The sequence below is a fragment of the Calonectris borealis genome, chromosome 21 (genome assembly GCF_964195595.1).
Source record: "Calonectris borealis chromosome 21, bCalBor7.hap1.2, whole genome shotgun sequence".
Classification (NCBI taxonomy): domain Eukaryota; kingdom Metazoa; phylum Chordata; class Aves; order Procellariiformes; family Procellariidae; genus Calonectris; species Calonectris borealis.
Genome location: NC_134332.1, coordinates 8,591,000 through 8,613,747, shown reverse-complemented (window position 1 = coordinate 8,613,747; position 22,748 = coordinate 8,591,000). Strand labels below are relative to the sequence as shown.

Here is a 22,748-nt window from a genome sequence, read left to right as displayed (position 1 = left end):
GTTTTCATTCAGGGGCTCTTTGGTCGTGCTCGTGATTTGGTGTCTGTTGTGTTACGGCATTCATAAATTTATACCCTGCTTATCCATGTGGATCAGGCATGTACTGGAGTAGGGCAGTGTGTTCAAAAGAACTGACCTGCTACTCTTCAGCTCTCAAATGCTTTGATACATGTGTACTCTTTTAGAATTGCCTTGACAATGGGAATACAGCAGAATGATGGTAAGAACTGCCCTGCGCTCAAAATCCAGTCCTTCCCTATACCCCTGATACCCAGTATCTAGGACACTTCTAGGCAGGGCAGAGTTCAGGTGGCGTTTCAAAGGGATTTCCTCACTCAGTCTGGCAACGTGGAACATACGATGACTAGACGTGGGGCAGGTTTAGTGAACACCAGCTTGTGAAGTGTGGCTGTTCTCCTTAAGACCACCTAGAATGTACCTTTTTCTTACTGCTTGTGTGCTCCGTGTTCTCACAGAGGCCATGTGCTCTGGGTGCAGCGGGCACTGAAGTGGCTTTCGGGTACCTGATAGTCAAGTCAAAAAGGTCAACTTGCAGGTGCCTATGGCAGAGGGAAGCCCAAGTCACACACTGACCAAGTGTGGGGTTTGGCTGTAGATGCAGATGCAACTTCAAATGCTGTCTTACAAAGTATGTCCAAAAGCGGTACGGCTGTGAGTGAGTTTCTAGTTCCTGAATTCGCACAAGCCTTGAAGCTGAGTGCAAAAAAAGGACTTTTTCTTGGGTTCGGTAAGGCATATGCACAACTTTGGTTTCATCCTGAGGCAGCCACAAGCCTGGCTAAGTGGAATTTTCCTAAGCATCTGTCCTCTTGCCTGTGCAAAATCCAATCTTTCTGATTATATCAGACCTCCTGAGAAATTTCAGTCCCATTGGTCACGTTTTTCAAAAGCTAATCTTCTGGAAATAAGGTCTTCCAGTAAAACTGCCTTCACCTTATGGTTACAACAAACTGACTTATTAATTGGCATCGCCGCATGGCTGTCTGTAACAGGCAGCGTGGCAGCCTCTGCTGGCATATGTGTCCACAGAGGAATCCTGTAACTACTTCTTACTTTATGTTGGCGCTCAAATGTTTCCCCTGGACTCGTTCATTGTCCAACACTTCTATTTTTTTTTCTTTCTTTTTGTGCTGCAGCAATTGAATCATATTTGGGGTCGTAACAGTATTTTTTTTTTTTTGACTTCTGTTTGCATTTGTAGATTTGCTTCAGGATATAGGCTGTGTTGGTCTATTATTGTAACAGTGCTCGTGTTTGTTGATGCTCTTATGGTGGGTGTGTTTGTAAAATTCATACTCTGTTTTTATTGTATACATTAGATTATTTTTCTTCTTGTTTCCAGCAGTTGACAATATTATGAAACGCACTAACCAGTGCAAGCTACATCAGGTTGTGGGTTTTCTTAATGGATTTTTTTTGCCACTTACTACTACAGCTTGCAGTGGCGGCGTTCTATTTTTATCGCGGCTCGTATTAGTTGTTGCGTAATAAATGTGAGAGCGCATTACCCAATGCAAACCGCGATTTTAAAAAAAGGAGGGGGGGGGGGGAGAACGAGCAAGCCAGCTCCCGCAGTTGTGATTTAAAACTCGGTCTCCCGCAGCACGCGTGACCCTGCGTGGGTTTCGGCCGCGCACCCGACGGGAACCCGCACGTTTCCAGTTGCACTTTTAAGGGCTCTCGCTGTACCTTAGAGCCCGAGAGGCGCGACGGCGGGCGGGGAGGGGAAGCCGGGATTTTCCCCGGCAATGCCTGCCCGGGGGGGACCCGCCAGCCGCCACGTCCCTGCGGGTTTTTATCGCGGTCCCCCCCCCCAAAACCACGCGAGGCGTTTTCCCCGCGGGGGGGAGCGTGTTTACCCGCCCCCGCCGCCCGCTGACCGGGGCATCACCCCTGCTGTTTCTCTCCCCTGCCCGCCGGTCCGGGGAGGGAGCGGGGGGCCGGGGGGGGGACCTGTCGGCTTCTGGGACTTGTAGTCCGGGGGCCGGCGGCCGCCTCTCCCCCGGCCTGGCCCGGGACTACCGTCCCCACATGGCCTTGCGCCCCGGCGCATGAGCTCTTGGGCTCCTTAGCGCATCTATTATACTGCCTTGCCGAGGATAAAAAGAAGAGCAACTGGAGGGACTATAAGGCAAACGTTGCTGGAGCTGCCGGGGCAAAGTAATCTATTTAATCTTTCCCTTTATTTGTTAGATGCTTGGGTGTGCATTGCTAGCACTGGGACATGGTTTCTGGAGGGAGGGGGGCCGGGGAAGAAGGGGGAGGAAAGCAAAACCCACTTGGGAAAGGCCAATGCTGATTTTTTTTTTTTTTTACCCCCCCTCCTCTCTTCTTCTGCTCCTTCTTCTTGCGAGAGCCCCGCGTCGCTCCCCGCGGCCCCGCAGCCTTTGTGCGCCGCGACAATGCAACAAAGCGCGGCGGGGCTGGCTGCAGCCTGGCCATTGATTTCCTCCCGGCCCCGCCGCTCCTGCCCACCCTTTTCTTCTTCTTCTTCTGCCGCTTCTTCTCCATCTTCTGCTCCCCCCTCCCCTTCTCGCTGAGCGCCCGAAGATGCCCCGGACGGGCGCAGCCCCGGCCCCGCGGAGCCCCGCGCCCCCACGCAGGAGGGGTTTTCTTTCTTTCCTATTTTTTTTTGTTTTTCTTCTTCTTCCCCCTCTCTCGCTCGCTTTCCCTCGCTCGCTCTCTCTGCCCGCCATCTTTTGAAGGGGAAAATTAGGGGCGAGGAAAAGGAGGGCTGCAGGCGCCCTTAAAAACAAGAAAAAAAGAAAGAAAAAAGAGGGGGGGAAGCGCAAAAAAAAAAAAAAAGGCGGGGGGGTGGGCTAGGCAGCAGCAAGCCCCCGCTCCCGGCGGTGCGCGGCTCCCCGGCTCCCGGCGGCTCCAGCGGCAGCGAGCGGCCGCGCTCGGGGCGCGGAGCGGGGCTCGGAGCGGGGCTCGGCGGCGGCCCCGCGCTCTGGGCGAGCGCCGGGCTGCTCCCGGCCATTTCTCTCTGCCCTCGCCGCCGCCTGGGTCGCTGACTTGTGAGCTGGAAAAAGGTCTGAGCAGGCTGCATATGATGCGCTGAAAAGTGCGCGTTTGGTGTGTTGTCCGTATGCGTATATTTGTGTATATATGTGTATATACAGCTTCTTCGCTCGTGTAAATATCTGTTGTTTACCGAACTTTCGCAAATAAATGAAAACCAAGGGTTCGTTGCCAAAACTTGATATGCTTTATAGGTGTAAAAAGAAACGCAGATCACATTTATATGTAGAAGTGTCACGCTATAAATAATGCTACCGATAATAAAATCTAAAACTTCAAAACTCAGTCATACTTTTCCTCCGTTTATACTACTTGTTTGCTTTTTGCACCTCCCAGGGCGCTGGGGATAGAGCATTATTTGTAGCCCGCTTGGTTTCACTTTCAAACAAAGCTGTAGTGTTCAGGTCGCAGATCTGTGCGCGGCTTTAAGCTACATGGTTCAGTCTTGCAGGGTGTTAATAGGGAATGTGGTTTCTACAGAAATGACTTTTGACAATGTGGAGCATGCATTCTGTAAGGTTCATGCTAAATGTTCTGTGACAATTCTGTAGTGTGGATATACCTTTCTGTTGATGTCTTCAGGAATCAAAAGTTACTAAAATAAACTTTTTTGGATAAGCAAATACATTGGCTTCACTAATACGTTGAATGTTTTTGTTGTTGTTTTTTTTTTTTTAACATCTTAAGTTCCCTGACACTAGTAAATAGTAGGTTAGGGTGTAACACAATTAGCAAAGCACACCTGCTGTTCCTTGCTGGGAATAGAGAAGTGGTTTTTTAATATGCTTGTTAGTATTTTAAATGTGTTCAGTACATGTGAGTGTGCTGAGGGGCTGTCTCTAAATTAAACTGGAAGTTTAGCTTTAAAGCTGAAACTCTTGTCTTTAATTGACACAGTGATAAGTCAAGGTATTAGAGGACTTGGTGACTACCATATGTGCTGCAGTATATGGGTGAGAAGTGCAGAATAAATATGCATCAATCAAACCAAACAAGAAATCCCCAAAGCAGTCTGGTTGCTTTACAAGCAAAAAAAACCCCGATCTGTATTGCTTACAACTACCCAGCCACTTGAGTGTACTGCAAATGCAAAGTCCTGCCTCCTAATCTGCAGATCACAGCACTAGAAGGCTGCTGTGTGTCTTATTTTGTTAGCACAGAAGTTTAGGGAGTTTTTAATAATACACTGGGAGGCTCCTGCTGAAACAGAGTAACTCCTGACCTCAAAGCTTTCCTTTTTGGAAAGAATAAATGCTAAGATTGTGTATTTCTTTGTCTTTAGTCCACACTGGTTAAAAATACTCAGTCATGCATGTATTTAGTGCTTTGAGACGAGGCTTAATAAAAGGGTTGGGCAGAGGGTAACAGTCTTATTCAATGTTCAGCATAAGCGTGATTGCAATATTGTCTTCTGTACTCAGTGCCTATATAGTGCTCAGTGCTGACACAGTAGCTATTCCAATGAAAGGCTTTTTAGTTTTAGTGACCTATGCATGCAGAGTTTAAATTAAGAAAGAATGCATGTGCTATGTAAAGTGTCTGAGGTTTGTTCTCAAAACTGACTTTGGAGTGTTAGTTCCATTAACTTCAAATAAAAACTAGGCTCCATTGCTTCTGGAAATAAAAATTCGGTCATTTAAGCACTGAGGTGCTTTAAAAAACTTTAGTTCTTGTCATTTAAAGAATATTTAGAACAAAAGCATATTGAAGAAGTCTGATGTTCCAGCTCAGTAAGCATGCTAGGCAGCAGTGCTCTTTCACTATCTGTCTCTAAAGAAGGCTGGTTTTGTTAGTCAGTGTCTGCAAATGCAAGGATTTCAGTAGGCTTCGTAGCTAGTATTTCTTTGCACTGTTGTAACTGCACTGGGTACAATAACTTAAATCACAGTTCTTAATAATCTTGCAAAATGCTTCCTTCCTGAGTTAAGAACTGTATGCTTAAAACTTTATCCTTCAGTCATCTCCTGAAATGGTGGGGAGTCTAACGGAGGTTCTTGGTATCCACAAACCATGTCTGCAGGCCGGGGATCCAGCCTGCCTGACCTGAGGGTCTCTTCCCCCACTGAGCCTCCGCGAGCTGAAGGCAGTGCACACAGATAAAGCAGTTTCCCCTGGTGAAGGCTGGGGCTTCCTGTAGTTTTTACAGACACATCTTTTAATTGGTACAAGTTCTGAAAGATGCTGTTTAATATTTACCTCTTAACTGGGGGTGGGGGGGGCACTTGTGCAGTGGGTTGTTGGTTTCCAGCCAAGCCCTGCTGCACTCCTAGAATCTCACTCCTCCTCCCTGGAGTAATCTGGGAGCCTGATCGCTCTCGTTGACAGCACAAACAACTCGGGAGTCAAATCCCTCTTCTCTGCAGCAGCTGAGTGATGTAGTGAGGTCTCATGTTTCAAAGGCTTAATTACTTTTACAAAATATATTACTCTCTGTCTACTTTGGTAAGCTATCAGGCGATTTCAGCACAGACAGAACTACACTTTGCTAAATAAATGAACAAAGAGCGTTTTGCATCTCAGCGTTGTTGATTGTTTCTCTTTAATCCTTGTTGCTCCTTCTTTGCTAATTTGCAAAATTCATTAATCCGCAGTGGGTTTCCCAATCATTACCATGAACCGTATGTTTTGTTTTGTTGTGTGTGTTATTTTTGTTTTGTTGTTCTTTTCTTTTGAAATTGCCACATTATTCTCCAGTAATAGCCCAGAACAACACTGTAAGCAATAGAGTTCTGGGAATTAGGAAGGAGCCATTGTTTGCTGTGCTGCTCAGTGAGCTGTCAGGACATTTTGGAAGGATGTGTGTATCTCGAGCTTTTCATTCCACAGTATCTTACTGCGACATTAGTGTGTGTTTGTCAATCATTAGCGCTTGTTGGAGGTGAGCAGCTTTCTTTGGGGCATACTAACTGTTTAATCCACTTGTTGCTAAAGCCAACATTGGAAGGATTTAAATTCTTCTGGAGAGCAGTGTGGAAATTCACCATAATGTGCTGTGTTTTCTACTAGTCATTATTCCTTCTCCCATTCTTTCTGGTAAGATACTGACTGAAGAAACACTCGCCTCTATTTTGGATTCCTTTCGCGCCTTTCCAGGCCTCAGTCTCTTTCCAGCTTGAGTCTGATAAGAAGACACTATCGTGTCTGGAAGTATTTCAGCAGCGTGGATAACCTGGGCCGAGGAGAAGATTTGTTTAAGTGTCTCACTCCTTTGCTGGGACCAGGGCTCAACATTCTTCTCTCCACCAGCAATGCAACAGGGGTAGCAAAGACAATCTGAGATGAAATTTCTGTGCATGGGGGACCAATGTGGAGCGAAATACCCTGGCTGAACTGATTCCATTTAGCTTCAAACTTTGAGATTCAGACTCAGTTCTGATTGACACCGGTCTGCTTTGGGAATGATCCTGTTTGCTCCCATCTTTCCTTTAAAAAGACAGAGGGAGAGACAGAAAAGGATTGCAGTTTTCCTTTCTGGCCTTGAGAGCTGTTCCACTCTTCAAGTTGACACTTGGAGCACTTTACTGATACAGCCGCACTGATACCTTTGCAGAGGACTTCATGGACTGACATAAATATGTGAGCCAGAGATGCACTTTGTGTGACGGACGTGCCTGTCATAACCAAACCCAACCTGTATTGAAGGAAAGGCACATTTTTCCTTGTGTAACTTTGTCTTTTCAACTGCTCAGCTTATCCTTGTGGAACGTTACGGAGGGTGCCTGGTTGGGGATCACACTTTCTCGCAACTCACCAATATGGCCATGCCGAGATAAATCTGTTTTCTAAAACTGCAGTAGTCAATAGGTTTGGCTATAAGCAAGTGCAAAGTTTGCAGTACTGTGCTATTCTGCTGGGAGGGGACGTAGGACATAGCCTTTTTGCTTACCAAGGCTGGTTTAGGAACTGTGCTGTACTATGGGCTATAGTGAAACTGATATGCTGAGCACATGTGTGTTCTGTACTGTATGTGCAAGAATTGTGTGTAGGTATTCTGGAGAATATTGTTCCTTATTGGAAAGCATTGCCTTTGTGCAACTTCTCTGTTGGTGCTACAGTTCTGTTTATGGTCTGTGAAATAACGTTAAAGTGCAGCTCTTCAAAATGCTACGTGGAAGAGGGTATGCTCCCCTAAGTTTTTGCTGGAGTAAGTGCTTGTCTGAGTGTGGGTACTATGGATCAGCCAGTGTGCCAAAAGTGTGTTCCTTTCCTGGGCAGGAATAAGCCACATGGGAATAAATTAGGATACTTGTCATGGTCATACTTCCTTTGGCTTGAACTTCATCCATATGCAGGAGCTTTAAGAGAGGCTTAAGGCTTGTCTGTTCTCACTGTGTGGGAAGCTAAGCCATGGGTGCTCTCAGCAGGAGCTGTGCGTGGGGAAGCTTAGCTCCTCCTGTTAGGAGCCTGTCTGCCCTGAGCGGTTGGTGAGAGAGCACCTCTCTGGGTGTGCAGAGGGAGACCACCTTCCTCCCTTAGGTGTGTTAGGCAGCAGGGAGCACCTTCCCCTCTTCCCCCGAATTAGCAGTCTCTGCTCCCTGCACAGGGAGGGGTAATAGGCTCCAAGATCCACATTTTTCCCTTTCTCAATACTGTTTGGGAGTTTAAATCAGATGCATAAATTCAGGCAGTGGAAACTGCTTTGATGCCCTCTCAGGGAGCGACAGCAGCTTAGCTATCACAGTTTATTCACACCTTAGCTGACCTGCAACTTCCTTGCATAGCTGAGCAAATTTATGGATCTACTCAACCTTAGCAAAATCAGCGAGGCACTTTTCAGCTGAAATAGTAGACCACATACAGCCTTTTGCACTTGTTTGGCTGTTTGCTTTAAGTTAACACATTGAGTTATTCTGGAACAACATGCTTGTTCAAAGACAAGGCACTTAAATTGGTTTGGAAACAGATAAAGCTAAGTTGATGCAACCCGTTTAGGGGAACACGCATAGGGGATGAGTGGTGGTCATGAATGGAAGGGCTACCGCAGCGTAACAAGTTACTGCTCCTCTCTTGGCTAAGCTGCAATGATGAACTTGGTGGGTGGGTGTACTTACTCTGTCCCATTACCAAGTATAATGTTACTGTGGCTCAGCTAACAAGTAGTGTATTTATGTCATGGTAATTCAATCACTTTCATTTCATTGTTCGTCTCCTTGAACTGACTTGATTGTCATATATTGATTTAGGTAGACTTTGCATGGGAAAGTTGCAGTAGCTGTAAACCCAGAGCATGATTTAAACCAGTGGCAGCTCATCCGTTCTTACTACACTTGTACCACTTTTTGTCCTAAAACAAATCTGTTCTTTTTTAAAATAGTAACTTTAATCATTTTAATATATAAAAATAGATTCAAAAATTGAGTAGGAGAAAGCATTGGAGCACAAGAAGTGCACAGGGGAGGTCTGTTGATGAAGGAAGGTATTTTCTCTAATGAATCACTTTGATGGTTCTGCTATGTACTGTGAAATGCCTCTAACAAGTTAACATACGGATCTGTGTCTGTTTATTAGACGTCTGTCTTCTCTGTGGATGTTTGCATGGAGCTGCCCCTAAGGATAACATCTGTAGCACTTGTAAATGATATTAATAATGCTGATATATGGCATGCAGTACTGGTGATGTAAGGGAGAATTGCAGTGTAGGTTATTAGGTACACAGAGCAGAAAACAATCCTTTAAATAGGTAATACGTAGGAATCGAATACTATTTGCAAGGGCTCTGTATTTTACTTTGCTCAGAATGCTTTTTGTACTTAGTTTCATTAAGAGGAGGTAATCTTCTTGTTATATGTAGCCTTTTAAATTCAGTTGGAAGTGGAATTTGCCTGTATCTAAACCCCCCTCCCTAACAGGTGTCACGAAGGACCTTTGGGATGTTATGGTTTATCTTTTAGAAACGTGTTTAAAGAGCGCTACAGTATGGGGAAAGGGATAAAGCAGATGGTAGTTTTAGCTTTGCAGTTTCTTCAAATGACAGTTAGCATTGTACTTAGTAAAGAACAGTTAAGTGTTTCCAGAAACCTAAGTTATGGTATTTGAACACCTTGTAAATATAGGTTCCTCTGTGTGTTTGGTTTTTTTCTTAAAATTTGGTATAACCATAACGCTGAGAAGGAATTCATGTATAAATGCATGGGAAAAGACTAATGACTTTAATTGTGGATGGGAGTGAAAATATTCATATCCCCATTTTACAAGTGGGGAACTGACAAGCCTACAGCATGGGGTGTCAAAAACTGAGCTGAGGTGTCAGCATGCTGTTTTGTAGCTGTCTTTTTTTGTAATTCCTTGCAGGTATAGCAGAAGCTTAGAGATGCTCTGCCCAGCAGGGAAGTATTCAAGCTCTTGGGTTTTTATTTTTTGCCTTTTCTTCAAAATGCTTTGTGTCCAATAATCTCTCGTTTTGGAAATCAAAGTGCAGAAAAAGAAATAATCATGACAAAACCTGATGTGGAAAGACTATATGTAATTTATTGACTGTATGCTGAATCAAACAGTTTGAATTTTTTTTCTTATACTGTAAAAGTACAGAGTGCCATATGCTAATTAAAAAGGGGAAGGGCAGACTCTCTTTTTCAGAACACAAATGTTTAACTGTGCAGATCATATCCTTTAAAAAGCAGAAAAAGAGAACCCTGCGAGGGTGTAGATGTACAATAATCCCATTAGAAGTTCTGAAGCTTGTGCGGGTGTTGCCACGTAATGCTTTAATGGGTGTACCTAAATGCTTCTGTTATGCACGTATCATCTGAAACTTGGGTCAGTGCCAGAGTATGGGTTTTTGTTTTGGTTTGGTTTTAAATAATTTAACTGCAATATGGTTTGCTGACCTGAAATTGGCAAAACTGATTTCTGGAGTCACGGGATGAATCAGCAGTAGTATCATGTGTTGGATAAATCATGCTTTGGAGAAGGTAGGCTGTAAAGTAGTAGATGAATAGGGGGGAATTAGGAGACAGAGCCTTGAAGGTGGGTTCTGGTACTGACCTACACTGACTTCTTTATTTTTAATTTTTCTTTTTAAGACCACTACATCTTGCCAATTTATGTCTCTTTCCTGGCCTGTATAGACTGCTCACTCCTTAGGGCAGAGACTCTGTGCATGCTGCACTGTGCTTGGTGCTGCTCAGGGCAGTGGAGCCTCTTGGTCATAGTGCAGTTGGTGTCTAGGCATATCCTGATGAAACACGGTTAAGTCGAGGTGTTTAACCTCTCAATTCATTGCCCCTCTTTTAGCTCTCAGCAAGTGAGATTTTCCTCCTTTGCTCCTTGTGTGCTGTGGCAGTATTGTCTGATGGCTGGGCAAGCAGGAGTCCAAAGATCCCGTGCCACTGAGCCTGTTACAACATCAGACTGTCACACAGTTTCAGTTTCCCACTTACAGAGCGGTTGGGAATGCTGACATGAAGGATGCTTAATAAAGGGTGACCGGTTCAAACCCAAATAAGCAAATGGATTTGTAGTTCTGATTGGTCTTGAAGTATGGATTTGAATGCACAAGCAAGGAGGAGTAGAGGTGGAACAGTAGATTCTGTCCATGTGTGAAGTTTAAAGGGATAATAATACAAAAAACGTGAGAGGTGGAATAACAAAGAAGGCATCTGGTAGACAGCATTCATTCCAGTTCTGAATTTGCAGAATTGGCCAGTCTGAAGAAATTGTGGCCGAATCTGTAGAGTCTTTTGCTATGCCCATCAGCAAGGTTTGAGTTTGGGATCATCAAACTTTTTCCCCCTCCTTGGCCAACTTTCATGTAAACATGGAGATTCCTCTTGACTAGGCCGCAATTTAGTTTTGTGGTGCTTTAGGAAATGTGATGAAAGAGAACAAGATCTCCATGCTCTTGCACACCTTGTGCTTGTACAATGGGACTTCTCTAGCTGGGATCACGTTCTGCAGCAATCCTGCAGTGAGAGGATGTATCTTCAGGGCTGGGTAGCATTGACTAGATCAGCTATCATAGCAATTGTAACTGCAACAATAGGAGCATCCACAAGTCTGATCAATCTGAATAGACCCTCCAGCTATCTAGCACTTAACCTCCTTTGTCATTTTATGCCTCCCTAATGGACAGCTAGAGAAGGGGTTGAGCCAGGTAGAGGGGCCAAAAAGTATGGAGAGCTTGAGTTTGTTTCTGTCTTCCTTGGAAAGAGATTTATCTTGATTGACCAATTAGTTGTATCTTGTAGGTGATAAGTCTGCAAAACCCTTTGTGGAGAGGCGCTGAGCCACAGAAACTGTGCAACTTATCGAGAGGGGAAAGTTGCTTAGCGCTTTGCAGGATGGGGCTTGAAGTGGTTCCTGAATCACAGAGCAGGACTGAGCTGCTGTCTGTGTTGTGGTTTATACCATACTTCCAATGTGCCTTCAGCCATGTTCCTGCCTCCCTAGATCCCCCGCCCCCCATCCTGCTCCTGACACGTTGGGAGCTCGCGTGGTATGTGGCCATGTGCCAGCACCTTCCCAGCGCTTCCTTTTTGCCTGATGTCCAAGACTGCAGGGCTTCTGCTGCACACGGGCTTTTGGGGGACTGCAGTAACCCCTGCAAGTGCTAGAAATTGCCAAATAAGTGTTCAGTGTGTTGCAGTGCACTAGATAAGAGAGAGCATATGCCTAGAAGCAGGTTCACCTTCTCTCCTTTCTCTGTAAATCTTGACTGCCTGCTGTCTGACTTCTCTCTAGCTCTTCCACTGGTTATGAGAAGTTGTGGGTTCAACCCGGTTGTGGGTCATGCAAGGTAATTTCATTGCATCTCCACCTTTCCCCTCTAGGAAGAAATGGCACGAGCGGACTCTGCCCAGGCATGTGATTCTCCCAAACACTTTCTTTTCTGTGCCAAATCTCTGTTATAAAAATGAAGGCTGAAACAGCCCAACAGTTGTTTTTTTTTTTTTTTTCCATTGCCATTAGGGTATAATTGGTGCATCTTGTTGCGAGAGACACAACCACTAGCATTTTCCTGTGAAGCACCTACCTGTTCCCATCCTGTTGATTTGACTCTGTCTTCCCTGAGTGTTGATGGCAAGCCACCAGCTGTTTACGTACTCTGAAACCTGTTCATAGATGCTTATTTCCACTGCTACAACTAAGGGTTTGTTAACATTTTCATTATAGGTCACCCAGTTAATTTGCTGAAGTACTTCCTGGAAGACTTTTTGCAAGTGCAGTTCACTTTATTTCAGAAATCTCAGTCCAAACCTGCAGACTCAGGTCTCAAAGGTGGCTGAACTCCTCCAGTCAGGAATCCAACACTGAGTAAGCTCTTTAACCACTCGCGCTTCTCCTTCCTCCTGTAGCCTTATTAACAAAACTGTGTGTAACTCAAGAGCTTGCACAAAACCAACATATGTTCCGAGTTAAAATTTGCCTCCATGTTTTCAGAGGACCACAAAAGTAGGGCTGCAATAAATGTCCAGAGGTCATTCTGTCCTTCTCATTCCAAAACAAGATCAACCATACCTAATCCATTACTGATGCTGGTTATTTAAACTGTTCTCAAAAGCAAATTCAAAGCTATGAAAATGAACTTGTTACACTGTGAAACATCACTCCCTGCACTTGAAACTGCAGCCTTTAGAAAGTAGTTGAGCCCCATATGATTTGTGTGTTGCAGGAGGTATGTGACATGCATCTAAATTCTTGCTCAGACTTGATCAGAAGGTGCTTCCTGCGGCATTAGCAACTCGGTAGAGAGAAATGCTCTGGCCTGTAATTATCAGAAAGACCATCATTTTATTTGAGGTGCCTAGAATAGTGCTTCTAAAAGTCCCCAGTGCTTTTATAGTCAAGATAAAGTGACTTTGGGGTACCCCTGAGTTTGAAGGCACGATGTGAGACATCTTAAAGCAGCCCGATTTGCAGGGAGCACTGAGTGTATATCAGAACTGAAGGCCCTTGAAATTACCAGTTACTTCTGTCTTCTTATCTACTGGTTAGGAACCCACAGGCTCCTTACTGAGGAAACACCTGTTCTTATAGTAGCCAAGGAGAGACCAAGGGTGGGAAAACCATCTGCATAATCTGATGAGCATTAAACTAACCAAGTCAAAAGCCAAGGAACTGACTTAATCTTCTGTGATCTTTTTCCCCTCCCTCATGCAGAGGTAAGTTAAGGACACAGTTGCATCTCCCAGTCTCAGGATGTTATTGGGGCTGTGCTCAAAAGTAATATGCATGAAAAGCAAATCTCTGATGTGTGGAATTAATGATGTGGGAGACAACGAGGACAGCTGAATGGACTTTCAGAGTGCAAAGCTGCAGCGTGCCGTAAGGGCACTTGCAAGCCAAATTCCTATTTCCTGCAGCGAAGCCAGGTGCAAATGCTTCATCCCCAGGTCTTGAGGGGGTGACATATTGTGTATAGAGTGTGTGCGTCTGCCAGGGCAGTGTTGGCTGATAAAGCAACTTGTCTGTCCTCGAGTCTTGGTCTCAAATCGCACATCCCTTGTGTTTGAAGAGAACATCCCTGCTGACATGGAGTTAGTAGGTAGTGAAAGCTGCCTGAAGTTCAATTTCTATATGGGGCTGTGAAGGAAAAGGAAGGCGGAGTAGGAGGAAAAGGAGGACATCCACCAGCTTTGTTTCCTTCTGAGGAGCCTGGAGCAGTGGTAGTGTAGCCCTTACTTTCTACAGCTGTAGAATGAAATGGGTACCACCCTCAATTAATAATCTTACCTGACTTTAAGGTTATGTTGAGGTGTAGTAGTAGTGCACTAAACCTCTCCTGCAGTTGTAAAAAAGTCTGGGCAAGATGATTATGGGCCTGCTGCTTCTCCGAGATGGGGAGTAACATATGGTGGCACAAGCTTCCAGCTATTGCTGCTGTCGGGGAAAAAGGGACCGAGCGTCTGCTTTGGTGGCTGCGAGGAGCCTATGTGGGGGAGTAATGCTTGGAGCAGCAGCGTGACGATGCCTGCTCCAGCTGCCCTGCTGTCTCAGTGGTTCTGGCTGCTGGCTCCGTCCTACCTTCAGACAGGCTCAGTCGCTGCCTTTCACGCCTGTGTGAGCAGTGCTGCTTCGGAGGTGCTGTTTCGCTGATGGGCTGACTAATGAAACCGGGGCTAGGCACTGGCTGGGGTTCAGGGCTCTGCTCTCGGCTCTGCCGCAGGCTCGCTGGGTGGCCCCGGGCAGGTCACTTCACCGTGGTGTGACGCGTGAGTTGTGAGCGCCAGCTCTTCGAGGTAGGAACAGGGTCTTACTGTGAGTCTGCAGAGTGCTAAGTGCTGAGGGACCTTGGACTCGACACAGCCTCCATGTGCTACTGTAATGTAAATAATAATGTGGAGATAAAGATGAGGTCAAGGAACATCTCTTAAACTTGATAATTTTCCCTGATGGGAAGATTTATATTGCTGTTTCTGGCTGGGCTGGAATTGCGCCAGTTTTTGGTCAGTGTCCAAGTAACCATGCAGAAATACTATACCAAGGGGAAAAAAAAAAAGAGTTGCTGGGCTCACATGCTACCATAAAGCTTGCTACCTTCTAATTTTGCAATCAAAACAAATACCATCCTGTACTACACGAACAGCAGCAAGGGAGTGAGCCATCCGTTAAATGTTCGGCACTGCCAAAGGAAGTGGCAGAACAGTTAGCTGAAGCAGCAGGCTTACTGGCACAGTGCACATTTCATGGGGCTTTATAGCTTCTTTTAAAATAGTCTCCACCACTGCAGACAGTCTGTGGGCTGCATCAGCTAAGTAAAATGTTATCCTGCTAGTACAGGGAATTATTAAAGTATTTTCTCCATGCCAATTGTCTCTCCACTGACTGACCCATGCAAGCAACTCAATGAAAGAAAAGTTAAAAAACCAAAATCCTTCCAACCTAGCTGGGTTTTTTTTTGATGACTGGTTTGGCTGAGGGATAAGCCAAACATTGTAGCTTCGCTGGATGCCACAGTGAGGTTGCAACTTAGCACAAAAGGACAGACTTAAACTCCAGAGAAGCAAGATTTATTTGAGGGTTTGGGTTTGGGTTTGCTTTTAGTTATCATCTCAGACTGGGATGAGTAAGAAGGAGGAGAAATGCACAATGTGGGAAAGCAGTGTACACACTCTTCATGTATGACAGCAGAAGGGTGTACTTTAAATTTGTAATATCAAAACTGTACATGTGCAGCCAGAAAAATCAAGATCAGCTTCTGTTACTTGAACATTACAGGTCTGAGGAACAGAATAAGTAGTAATTTAAAAATTTAAATTTAAGAAGTTATTACTCCAAGGCTAAAAGAAATCCAACCTTAGGCCCTCACTGGAAGATGCACACAATGCCTGTGCAGTCTTCATTCCAGGCTTGTACGGTACCTTGTACAGTGATGTTCTGGTTCACAACTGGGCTCCCTAATAGCTTAAAAATTATTGATAGTAATGCAATTTCAGTAGATGCTGAAGTGCTTAGGCTAGAGCTGTGTATTTTGATTCTACTTGTAGTTATGGGACAATTTGTATAAGCTTGCTTGTTTTCTGTGTGTGAGCCTACTTAAGTGTTGTGTTGGATGATTTGTATCGTAAGTTGGGATGTCAGATGGTCATGCCTCTCACTTTCCTCATTTGATAAATGAGGTCTGACAACTAGTAGTTTCTCAGGCAGGGCCATGGCCTCTCTGAATTCAATGTCATACATTTTTAGACATTTCCAAAACATTTGCACCCTCAGCTTCCAGATTCCTTATAATCCTGCTTTTTACATTCTTAAAATAATATTTTGAAACTTTAGAAGTAAAGGAATGGATGTAGAAATAAATTTTTAGTTTTAAAAATTAGGGAATAAGCTGATATCAAAGCAGCTTCCCCAGCAAATAATGAGGAAGCTGATGGACCAAGGGTTAAAAGGGTGCAGTGAGGCACATTAAAGCTGTATTTATGCCAGGGACAGATACTTCCAGTGCTGCTGAGATAGCCCAGGTAGCTATTCCTGTCTTTCAGCTGCAGGATCCAGCATTTAAATGACAGTGCTGTGAAGAGCTTTGGGGTTTGTAGCCACTTTTGGTTGTAATAACCAATGAGTTGGAGCATGCGAGTTAAGGAGGATCAGCTGTCAGAGGACTAGCTGAGTTGTCATGATTCTGCCCCTCCTACTTTTGGTAATGTTCTTAATTAAAATCCTTTCTGAGTTGTGTCACTGATGGCTGTTACATGCTTCTCTTATGTGGACTGTACAAGCCTTGTTTAAGCTCGATGATCAAAATGTGCGTGTGAAGAGGTGGTGCATGTCCCAGGGAGTTTGCAGGCTGGCTGGGTGGAGCAGATGAAGACAGAAAGGAACTATCACTATCTCCATGGCACAGATGAGGAGCTGTGGTGTGAAGATACTGAACGCCTTGGCTAAGGTCAGAGAGGGAGTTTGGGAGAGGCAGGAGCTAGATCTGTGTTTTTTTGCAATTACAGTTCTGGGATTTAATAAAAATTAATTTTAAAAATCCTTATGAAATGGAGTTTGAGAGTAGGAAAATTCAAATGAAGAGAGAATAGTTGTATTTAACCTGAGGTTATTTAAAGGGAAGACTTAAGTTACACTGCATAGGTTCAAACTTGTGACTGAAATGCTCTATAGCCGTAGGAATTGCTCTCTGAGTTTTTTATTTCCCGTCAATCCTTGCATTGGATTCAGTTCGTTAATCAAGAAGACAGCAAACAAAATGCTTCAAAGGTGGTCACCAGGGGCCTGCAGTCAGCGTTGCATGCACTCAAATGATGGATGTTGCTCAAAGGCCTTGGGGTCTGAAGTCCATGCAGAGAGTTGCCCAGAAGGAGACTGAGTGAAACTTCCCAATTATCTCTTTTTCTTTTTAATTCTTTGTCTATTTCCCCCCCTTGATCTGAAGATTGCATTTTGCAATATTTCTGCTGCTGCTTTGAGTTGATGGAACACCAGGAGAAAATGCTTCCCCAGTTTTTTCCAAATCTGAAATCCCAAGTAACATCCTAGTTCTGAAATTCCTTGCCCAGAGGATGCCAGCATCCCTCTTGGCTGCTTGGTGATCACCCTGCCTGCCAACAGCAGCACGACCAGCATGATCAGATGAGATGGCTGGGGAACAGAGACTAGTCCTTTTTAAACTACTAAGCTGGTCTCTTGAGTTATCAAAGAATAGGGACCAGAGGCCTGATTTTGGATCTATACTTGTGCCATGTACAGGAAAGTCCTACTGTCATCTCTGCTTTTTCTACATCCTTAGAATATAATGAATGGATGGTGGCATAGTCAATAACTGGTCTTGTCTGTTCCCTGCGCATATAAGCACACGGATTTGTTTTAGGTTTTTAACAATTTCATTTTCCATAGACGCACTGTAAAAAATTAACTATACAATTAACCCCCCAAAAAATAAACCAGATCTGGTTTCTGGAGCCAGGGAGCCAAGCCAAACTGGTCCACGGCAAGGTGCACCCAGCGGCTGCGGCACCTGGAGCACCGGCTGTGTTACGGTGTAGTTCCCTGTGCCACAACATCACTGGCGTGCCGGAGCGTTCTCTTAGTTACGGAGCTGCTGGGGCAGCAGCTGATGTCCGGAATACAAATGCCTCCGCTACCTGGGCAAGCCTGAGAAGACTGATATTTAAACATCCCTCTCTGCTGCAGATCTGTTTATGTTTGTACACATCTGTTTTTGTAAAATTCCCCCAAATTAGGTATGTGTTTACTTTTTGCCATCATCTAATCAGCAACTTAAAGGGTAAGTTGATGTTCTATATTTAGTCCAGATATTCAGTAGAGATGATTATGGACGTATCAAAGAAGAGTTGTTTTTTTTTTCGCCCCATAGGATTTCTTAATGCTCTCTCCTTCTTCCTGTATTACTGCATCTCCTGTTTCTGCTCATGTTTCTCTGTGCAACCAAGAAGCGTATGTCAGTGAGAGTATTTGTGTGGTTTTCTGAACATATTTGAAATAATTTGCCTCTAGAAAGTGACTGTGGTCTGTTTGCCATGAGAAGAGTAGCTGCAGTCCTGATGTGAATTGAAATATCAAATGTTTATGGAAGATGACATAGCAAAGCTGTTTACCATATGGTATACAAGATACAGTGACATTAGACCATTTTTTTCCCTGGAGTTTGCTGGGGAAAAAAATAGAATACAATAATGCAATTTGTATTATTCTTCTGTATTTCATATGTGCCTTCAAGAGAGAGAACGTGACAGTGCTCTCTTAGCCAGGTTATGGGATATAGGTGTAATATTAATTATTATTGAGCCTGTATCCTGAGACTTCCGTACAAAACTGAGGGCCCAGTCAGGTACGTGTAGTAAGGGTAATAGTAAGACGTTTATAAGATTCAAAGTGGAGATCACTTCAAGTTAGGATGTTTCTGGTGACACCTTTCATTCACAGCTGTTCACAGCACCTCCCTCTGCCTCTTCTTTTATTTCTCTGGATTGAGGTCCTCTGACAGGTGTTGTCCGCTCTTGATTATGGGATTTTAGACTAACCATTGCACCAGTGTAGAGACTTGTAAGCTGACTCAGTGCCAGCCAGCATGGGTCTAGAGGCAAAGCAGTTAAGTTTACATGGAGCTGCAAGCTATGGATTTACTAGTTTGGATCAGCTCATTTGTGGGAATCTCTGCATTATATCCTAACTATATTCCCTAACAGTGTTCTTATGCTACCCCATGTGTTTTCTTTGCACAAAGGTGCTCTCTGAGCCAGATACATCAAGAAGTAGTCCTGTGAAGCTTACTGGCTCTCTGCAGGCTTTGAATTTGGGAATCGCTGTTCCACTGTCTCTTGGGTCTTGAACTGTGCACATCATCAAGATAAAGTGTGTTATAAGGGAACGAAGCAGATGGGGTAAAGAGCCTGAGTTAAGGCACTTCTGCTGTTGATTGAACATGCCTACTTCAAGTAAGTATCTGTATTTACACATTGTCCTCTTCCTCTCATTTGATCTAGGTTGTATGGTTGGACCCTGGAAATGGGATGTCAGTCCCATTCAGGGAGCATAAAGGAAGAAAGAAAATCTCCCAGTTGCTGCTGCTGTGACAGCGAGTGAGAGCAAGAGCAGGAAAATGTCGACAGTCACATCAGCAATCCAGGCTCCTCAGGGCCCTGTGAATCCGCCGCCTCCGGAGGTCACTAATCCTAATAAGCCTGGCCGGAAGACCAACCAATTGCAATATATGCAAAATGTTGTGGTAAAGACCTTGTGGAAGCATCAGTTTGCTTGGCCTTTCTACCAACCTGTTGATGCAATTAAATTGAATTTGCCGGTATGTATCTATCATCTTCTGCTTGGTATTCTGTTCTTAGAAAGCTTTGTGCTGGTGAATCAGTTTTCTGATCACTGGATCAGAATGGTTAGGTTGCTCTTGGGGATTTCCTTGAATGCTCTTAGACTTGGTGAATTAGAGGATGATGTCTTTCAGAGCTGGAGAGGTGCAGGTTTCTGAAGGAAAAAACTACTTCTCACTTAGTGCGGGAAGAGAAGAGCACGCAAGCAAGCTGTCTTAGCACAGTGCTTTGTTTGTGGCTTATCTCTGGTTATTTTTACGTGTCTTCACCCCTTATCCCACCTCTGTCCGATTTGAGTGAGAGCCTTGAAGTCCATGCTCTTCTGAGCATTTGGCATTGGGCTCAATGTAACTTGTATTTCTGATAGGCTTTCCTGGATTTGCCACTGACTTCAGTGTTGAGGAAGACGGGAGAAGCTAATCACCAAGGATACTTTGGAGCTAGATATTTTCAAGTGCTGTACTGGAAGTAGAAATAACAGAACAGTTGCATTTACCCATCTGCTTCCTATGCCTGATGATATATACCCTGTCTCTGTCAAACCAGATAGTACAAGATAGAGCCTGGTTATTCGTAAATGATCAAAGTTTACTAAGCTGCTTTCTTCCAGGGAACAGAGCCACACACTCTTCACATCTTCAAAGGGGTCCTGTAGGTGTAAAAACTCAGCTGTGGAGGCATACCCCTACCCACCTGCTTCACTTAAATACAGACACCACCCCCCATCCACCCTGCTGTCTGCTCAGCCGGGCAGCCCATTGCAAATTAACTCTGGCTGCTTTGAGCAAGAGGGTTGCATGTAGGATTCGAGGGAGCATGGTTCTGCGATGTAAGGTCAAGAGAGCTCCAGTTACCACAGGTTATAACCCAATTTTATGGACTAGATCAGGAGTCTTTTGAACTCTGTAATGTTGTTGATGGGTACTCTTTAAAGTGCTAGTCAAGAGAGTAAAACCCTTAACACCTGTATAATGTTTCTCTAGGTCTGTGCTCCTTTGTGTTGTCTTTTTGTGGATTTAGTTTCTCAGTGAGGCATTTTGAGGTGGTTTTAGGGCAAGTTACCAGTTAAAGGAGGAATCAGTTGGAAGAATAGTTGTTTTTAACGTGTGGCCTAAATCTGCACAAGCCCAGTAGCCAGCAGGATTGCCTTTTCTGCCCTAGCGTGCCTTGCCTGGAAATATTGGTGTCTTGGGTCGTGCTTGAGGGTTGGGCTCAGAGAGTGGCCGGTGGCTGTGCGTGGCTTTGTGTGCACGTGCAGCAGGAGGGCTTGCTGATTTTCTCCAGAATGACAAAATTACAGCGTATCACCTTGCATGCCTAGAGCGTCTCCAGGCTAATCGTAGGCTCTACAGATGCTTGAGACCAGCCCAGAGAGAAACTGGGTTAACATGTGGAAGCCTTTTAAGGGCTGAAATGCTCTTAAGAGAGAGACTGAAACTTCTAGCGCAGTCTTAGCCAGTGCTGGCACTGATAAACTTCTGTAAGTGCCAGAGGCAGTCTTTTAAGAAGGGAGGCAGAAATCCTGTTTTCCAGATTGCAGCCAGTCCACCGTTAAACTGAACACCCTGCCAAAGCTAGCGCTGACCCTGCTGCCCTGACTTCTGGTCCCACGCGAGCACGAAGCGCATCGCTGCAGTGTCAGCCTAGCTGTCAAGTGTGGCACTCTTCCAGGCTGCGGCACAATCCAAAATGGCACCGACAGCCTCCTAAGGGGTATCAAGGCTGCAAACAGCTTCCAGGAGGAGCTGCGCAGAAAGCATGTTTTCCTCCACATTACTCTTAGTGCCTTCCCAGTCCAGCTGTATTTATAAAAAGCTGGTAATGTCCAAGTAGCTAAGTGTGTGTTTGAGCATGTATTGGGGGAGCTGTGGAAGGTTGGTGGTTGTGGAAGGAGTTCTTGTGCTTTGTAGTCAAGTACATGATAATGATAGACTAAAAGGCTACAAATTAGAAAATAAATGAAAGCAGAGATATTTGCGATTTCCATAAAAATTTGGGGATGTGTTTTTTGGGAGGGGGAATGAGGAGAAAGCTGGGACTAGAAGGAGATGTGAACAACACTCTCCACATATCAGGAGATGTAACGTCTTTCCTGTTTCTCCAACAGGATTATCACAAAATAATAAAAAACCCCATGGACATGGGGACGATCAAGAAGCGCCTGGAACATAACTATTACTGGAGTGCCAGTGAATGTATGCAGGATTTCAACACCATGTTTACAAATTGTTACATTTATAACAAGGTAAAGAGCCCAGACAAGCGCTTAGCTGGGGCACTGCCTAGAAAAGACCCACGACTGCTACAGTGCAGGTTTTGAACAGGGCCAGCTCCGCCGTGCTCCGGGCCCTCCTTGCAAGGATTTGAAATGCCACTAATTGCAACCACATTACTTGAAAAGCACAAAGCTGTCTTTGTGCTGTGTCTTTCTTCCCCCAGACTACTTAAAATGGCAAATGTGCCTTTTAATTATAGGTAGATTTCTGCTTTGGGTTATGTAGCAAGTTTTTACTCCTTTTATTTCCAGTTAGGAATTCTTTAAGATGAGCTAAAGTTTGTGCAGTGCCTTGCAGGTGTTATGTGGGGTATTAGTGCTGTATGTTACACTGGCTGTCTAGCAGTAAATAGTATCTCTTAGCAGCAGAGAGCGGTTCAGGAAGTATAACTGTTCTCTGCCTATGTCTTGTCTGTACTTGCGCACCTTTAGATTGTTTATTATTATTTTGAGTTTGGCTTGTTTGCTGTTTTGTTAGGTTGTTAAAAGCCCGTATTCTTTGTATTATGTTTTCTACAATGGTTTGTCATCATTGACCCATACTGGAGAACAATAATAAACAAATTAATTAGTTTGAGCCACAGAGTATGTGTTTACGCTCTTCCCTTGGACCTGGTGGTAAGCAGAGGAGGACAGCTCATCTGTTCCAGTTTGCTGCTTCCATGCTGATGCACAGGATGCTAGTCATCAGGCTCCTACTGGAAGTGCTGATAACTCTCTGAATGCAGCTTACAGTACTTACAGACTGTAATTATTGCATGCTAGACCAGAATAGAAGAGCAGGAGGGTAGCATGCAAAGAGGGAGAAGAGCCAGTCTGTTTATTGTTGGAGCTTGGATACCATCATTTATTTGAAGGGCAGTGTCATTGGGGATTTCAAAACCTGATCTTGAACCTCTCTGCTTCTGATACGTGGATGATACAGCATGGGCTTGTATTCTTCTTTCTGCAGCCCACAGATGACATCGTCCTCATGGCCCAAGCCCTGGAGAAGATATTTCTGCAGAAGGTGGCCCAGATGCCTCAGGAGGAAGTCGAATTATTACCCCCAGTTCCTAAAGGCAAAGGTCGCAAGCCATCAGCAGGCACACAGAGTGCAGGTATTAACCCAATCCAGTGACAGGAATTGTTGTTGTGAGCCTGTTGCAGAGACCTGACCCACCTTTCAAGCTGCCTGGCTTTGCGAATGGTGAAGAGGCTAG

General features: G+C 44.6%; 1 protein-coding gene across 9 annotated transcripts in view; it reads left to right on the top strand.

Moving 5' to 3' along the window:
- Positions 1 to 1,959: 1,959 nt before the first annotated feature.
- BRD3 (bromodomain containing 3) overlaps positions 1,960 to 22,748 on the top strand; it is a 37,722-nt gene continuing 16,933 nt past the window's right edge. For 5 of the 9 annotated variants that reach the window (XR_012676795.1, XM_075170682.1, XM_075170679.1 and 2 more), the window contains exons 1-4: positions 1,960 to 2,181; positions 18,933 to 19,249; positions 21,379 to 21,516; positions 22,499 to 22,646. Coding sequence is in view for 8 of the 9 variants with exons in the window: in XM_075170682.1 (XP_075026783.1) it covers positions 19,049 to 19,249; positions 21,379 to 21,516; positions 22,499 to 22,646 (487 nt within the window). In the remaining variant the exon portion in view is untranslated. Of the gene's footprint in view, positions 2,182 to 12,153; positions 12,295 to 18,673; positions 18,831 to 18,932; positions 19,250 to 21,378; positions 21,517 to 22,498; positions 22,647 to 22,748 lie in introns of all 9 variants that reach the window. The other 4 variants (XM_075170683.1, XM_075170681.1, XM_075170677.1 and 1 more) reach the window with 3 other exon arrangements.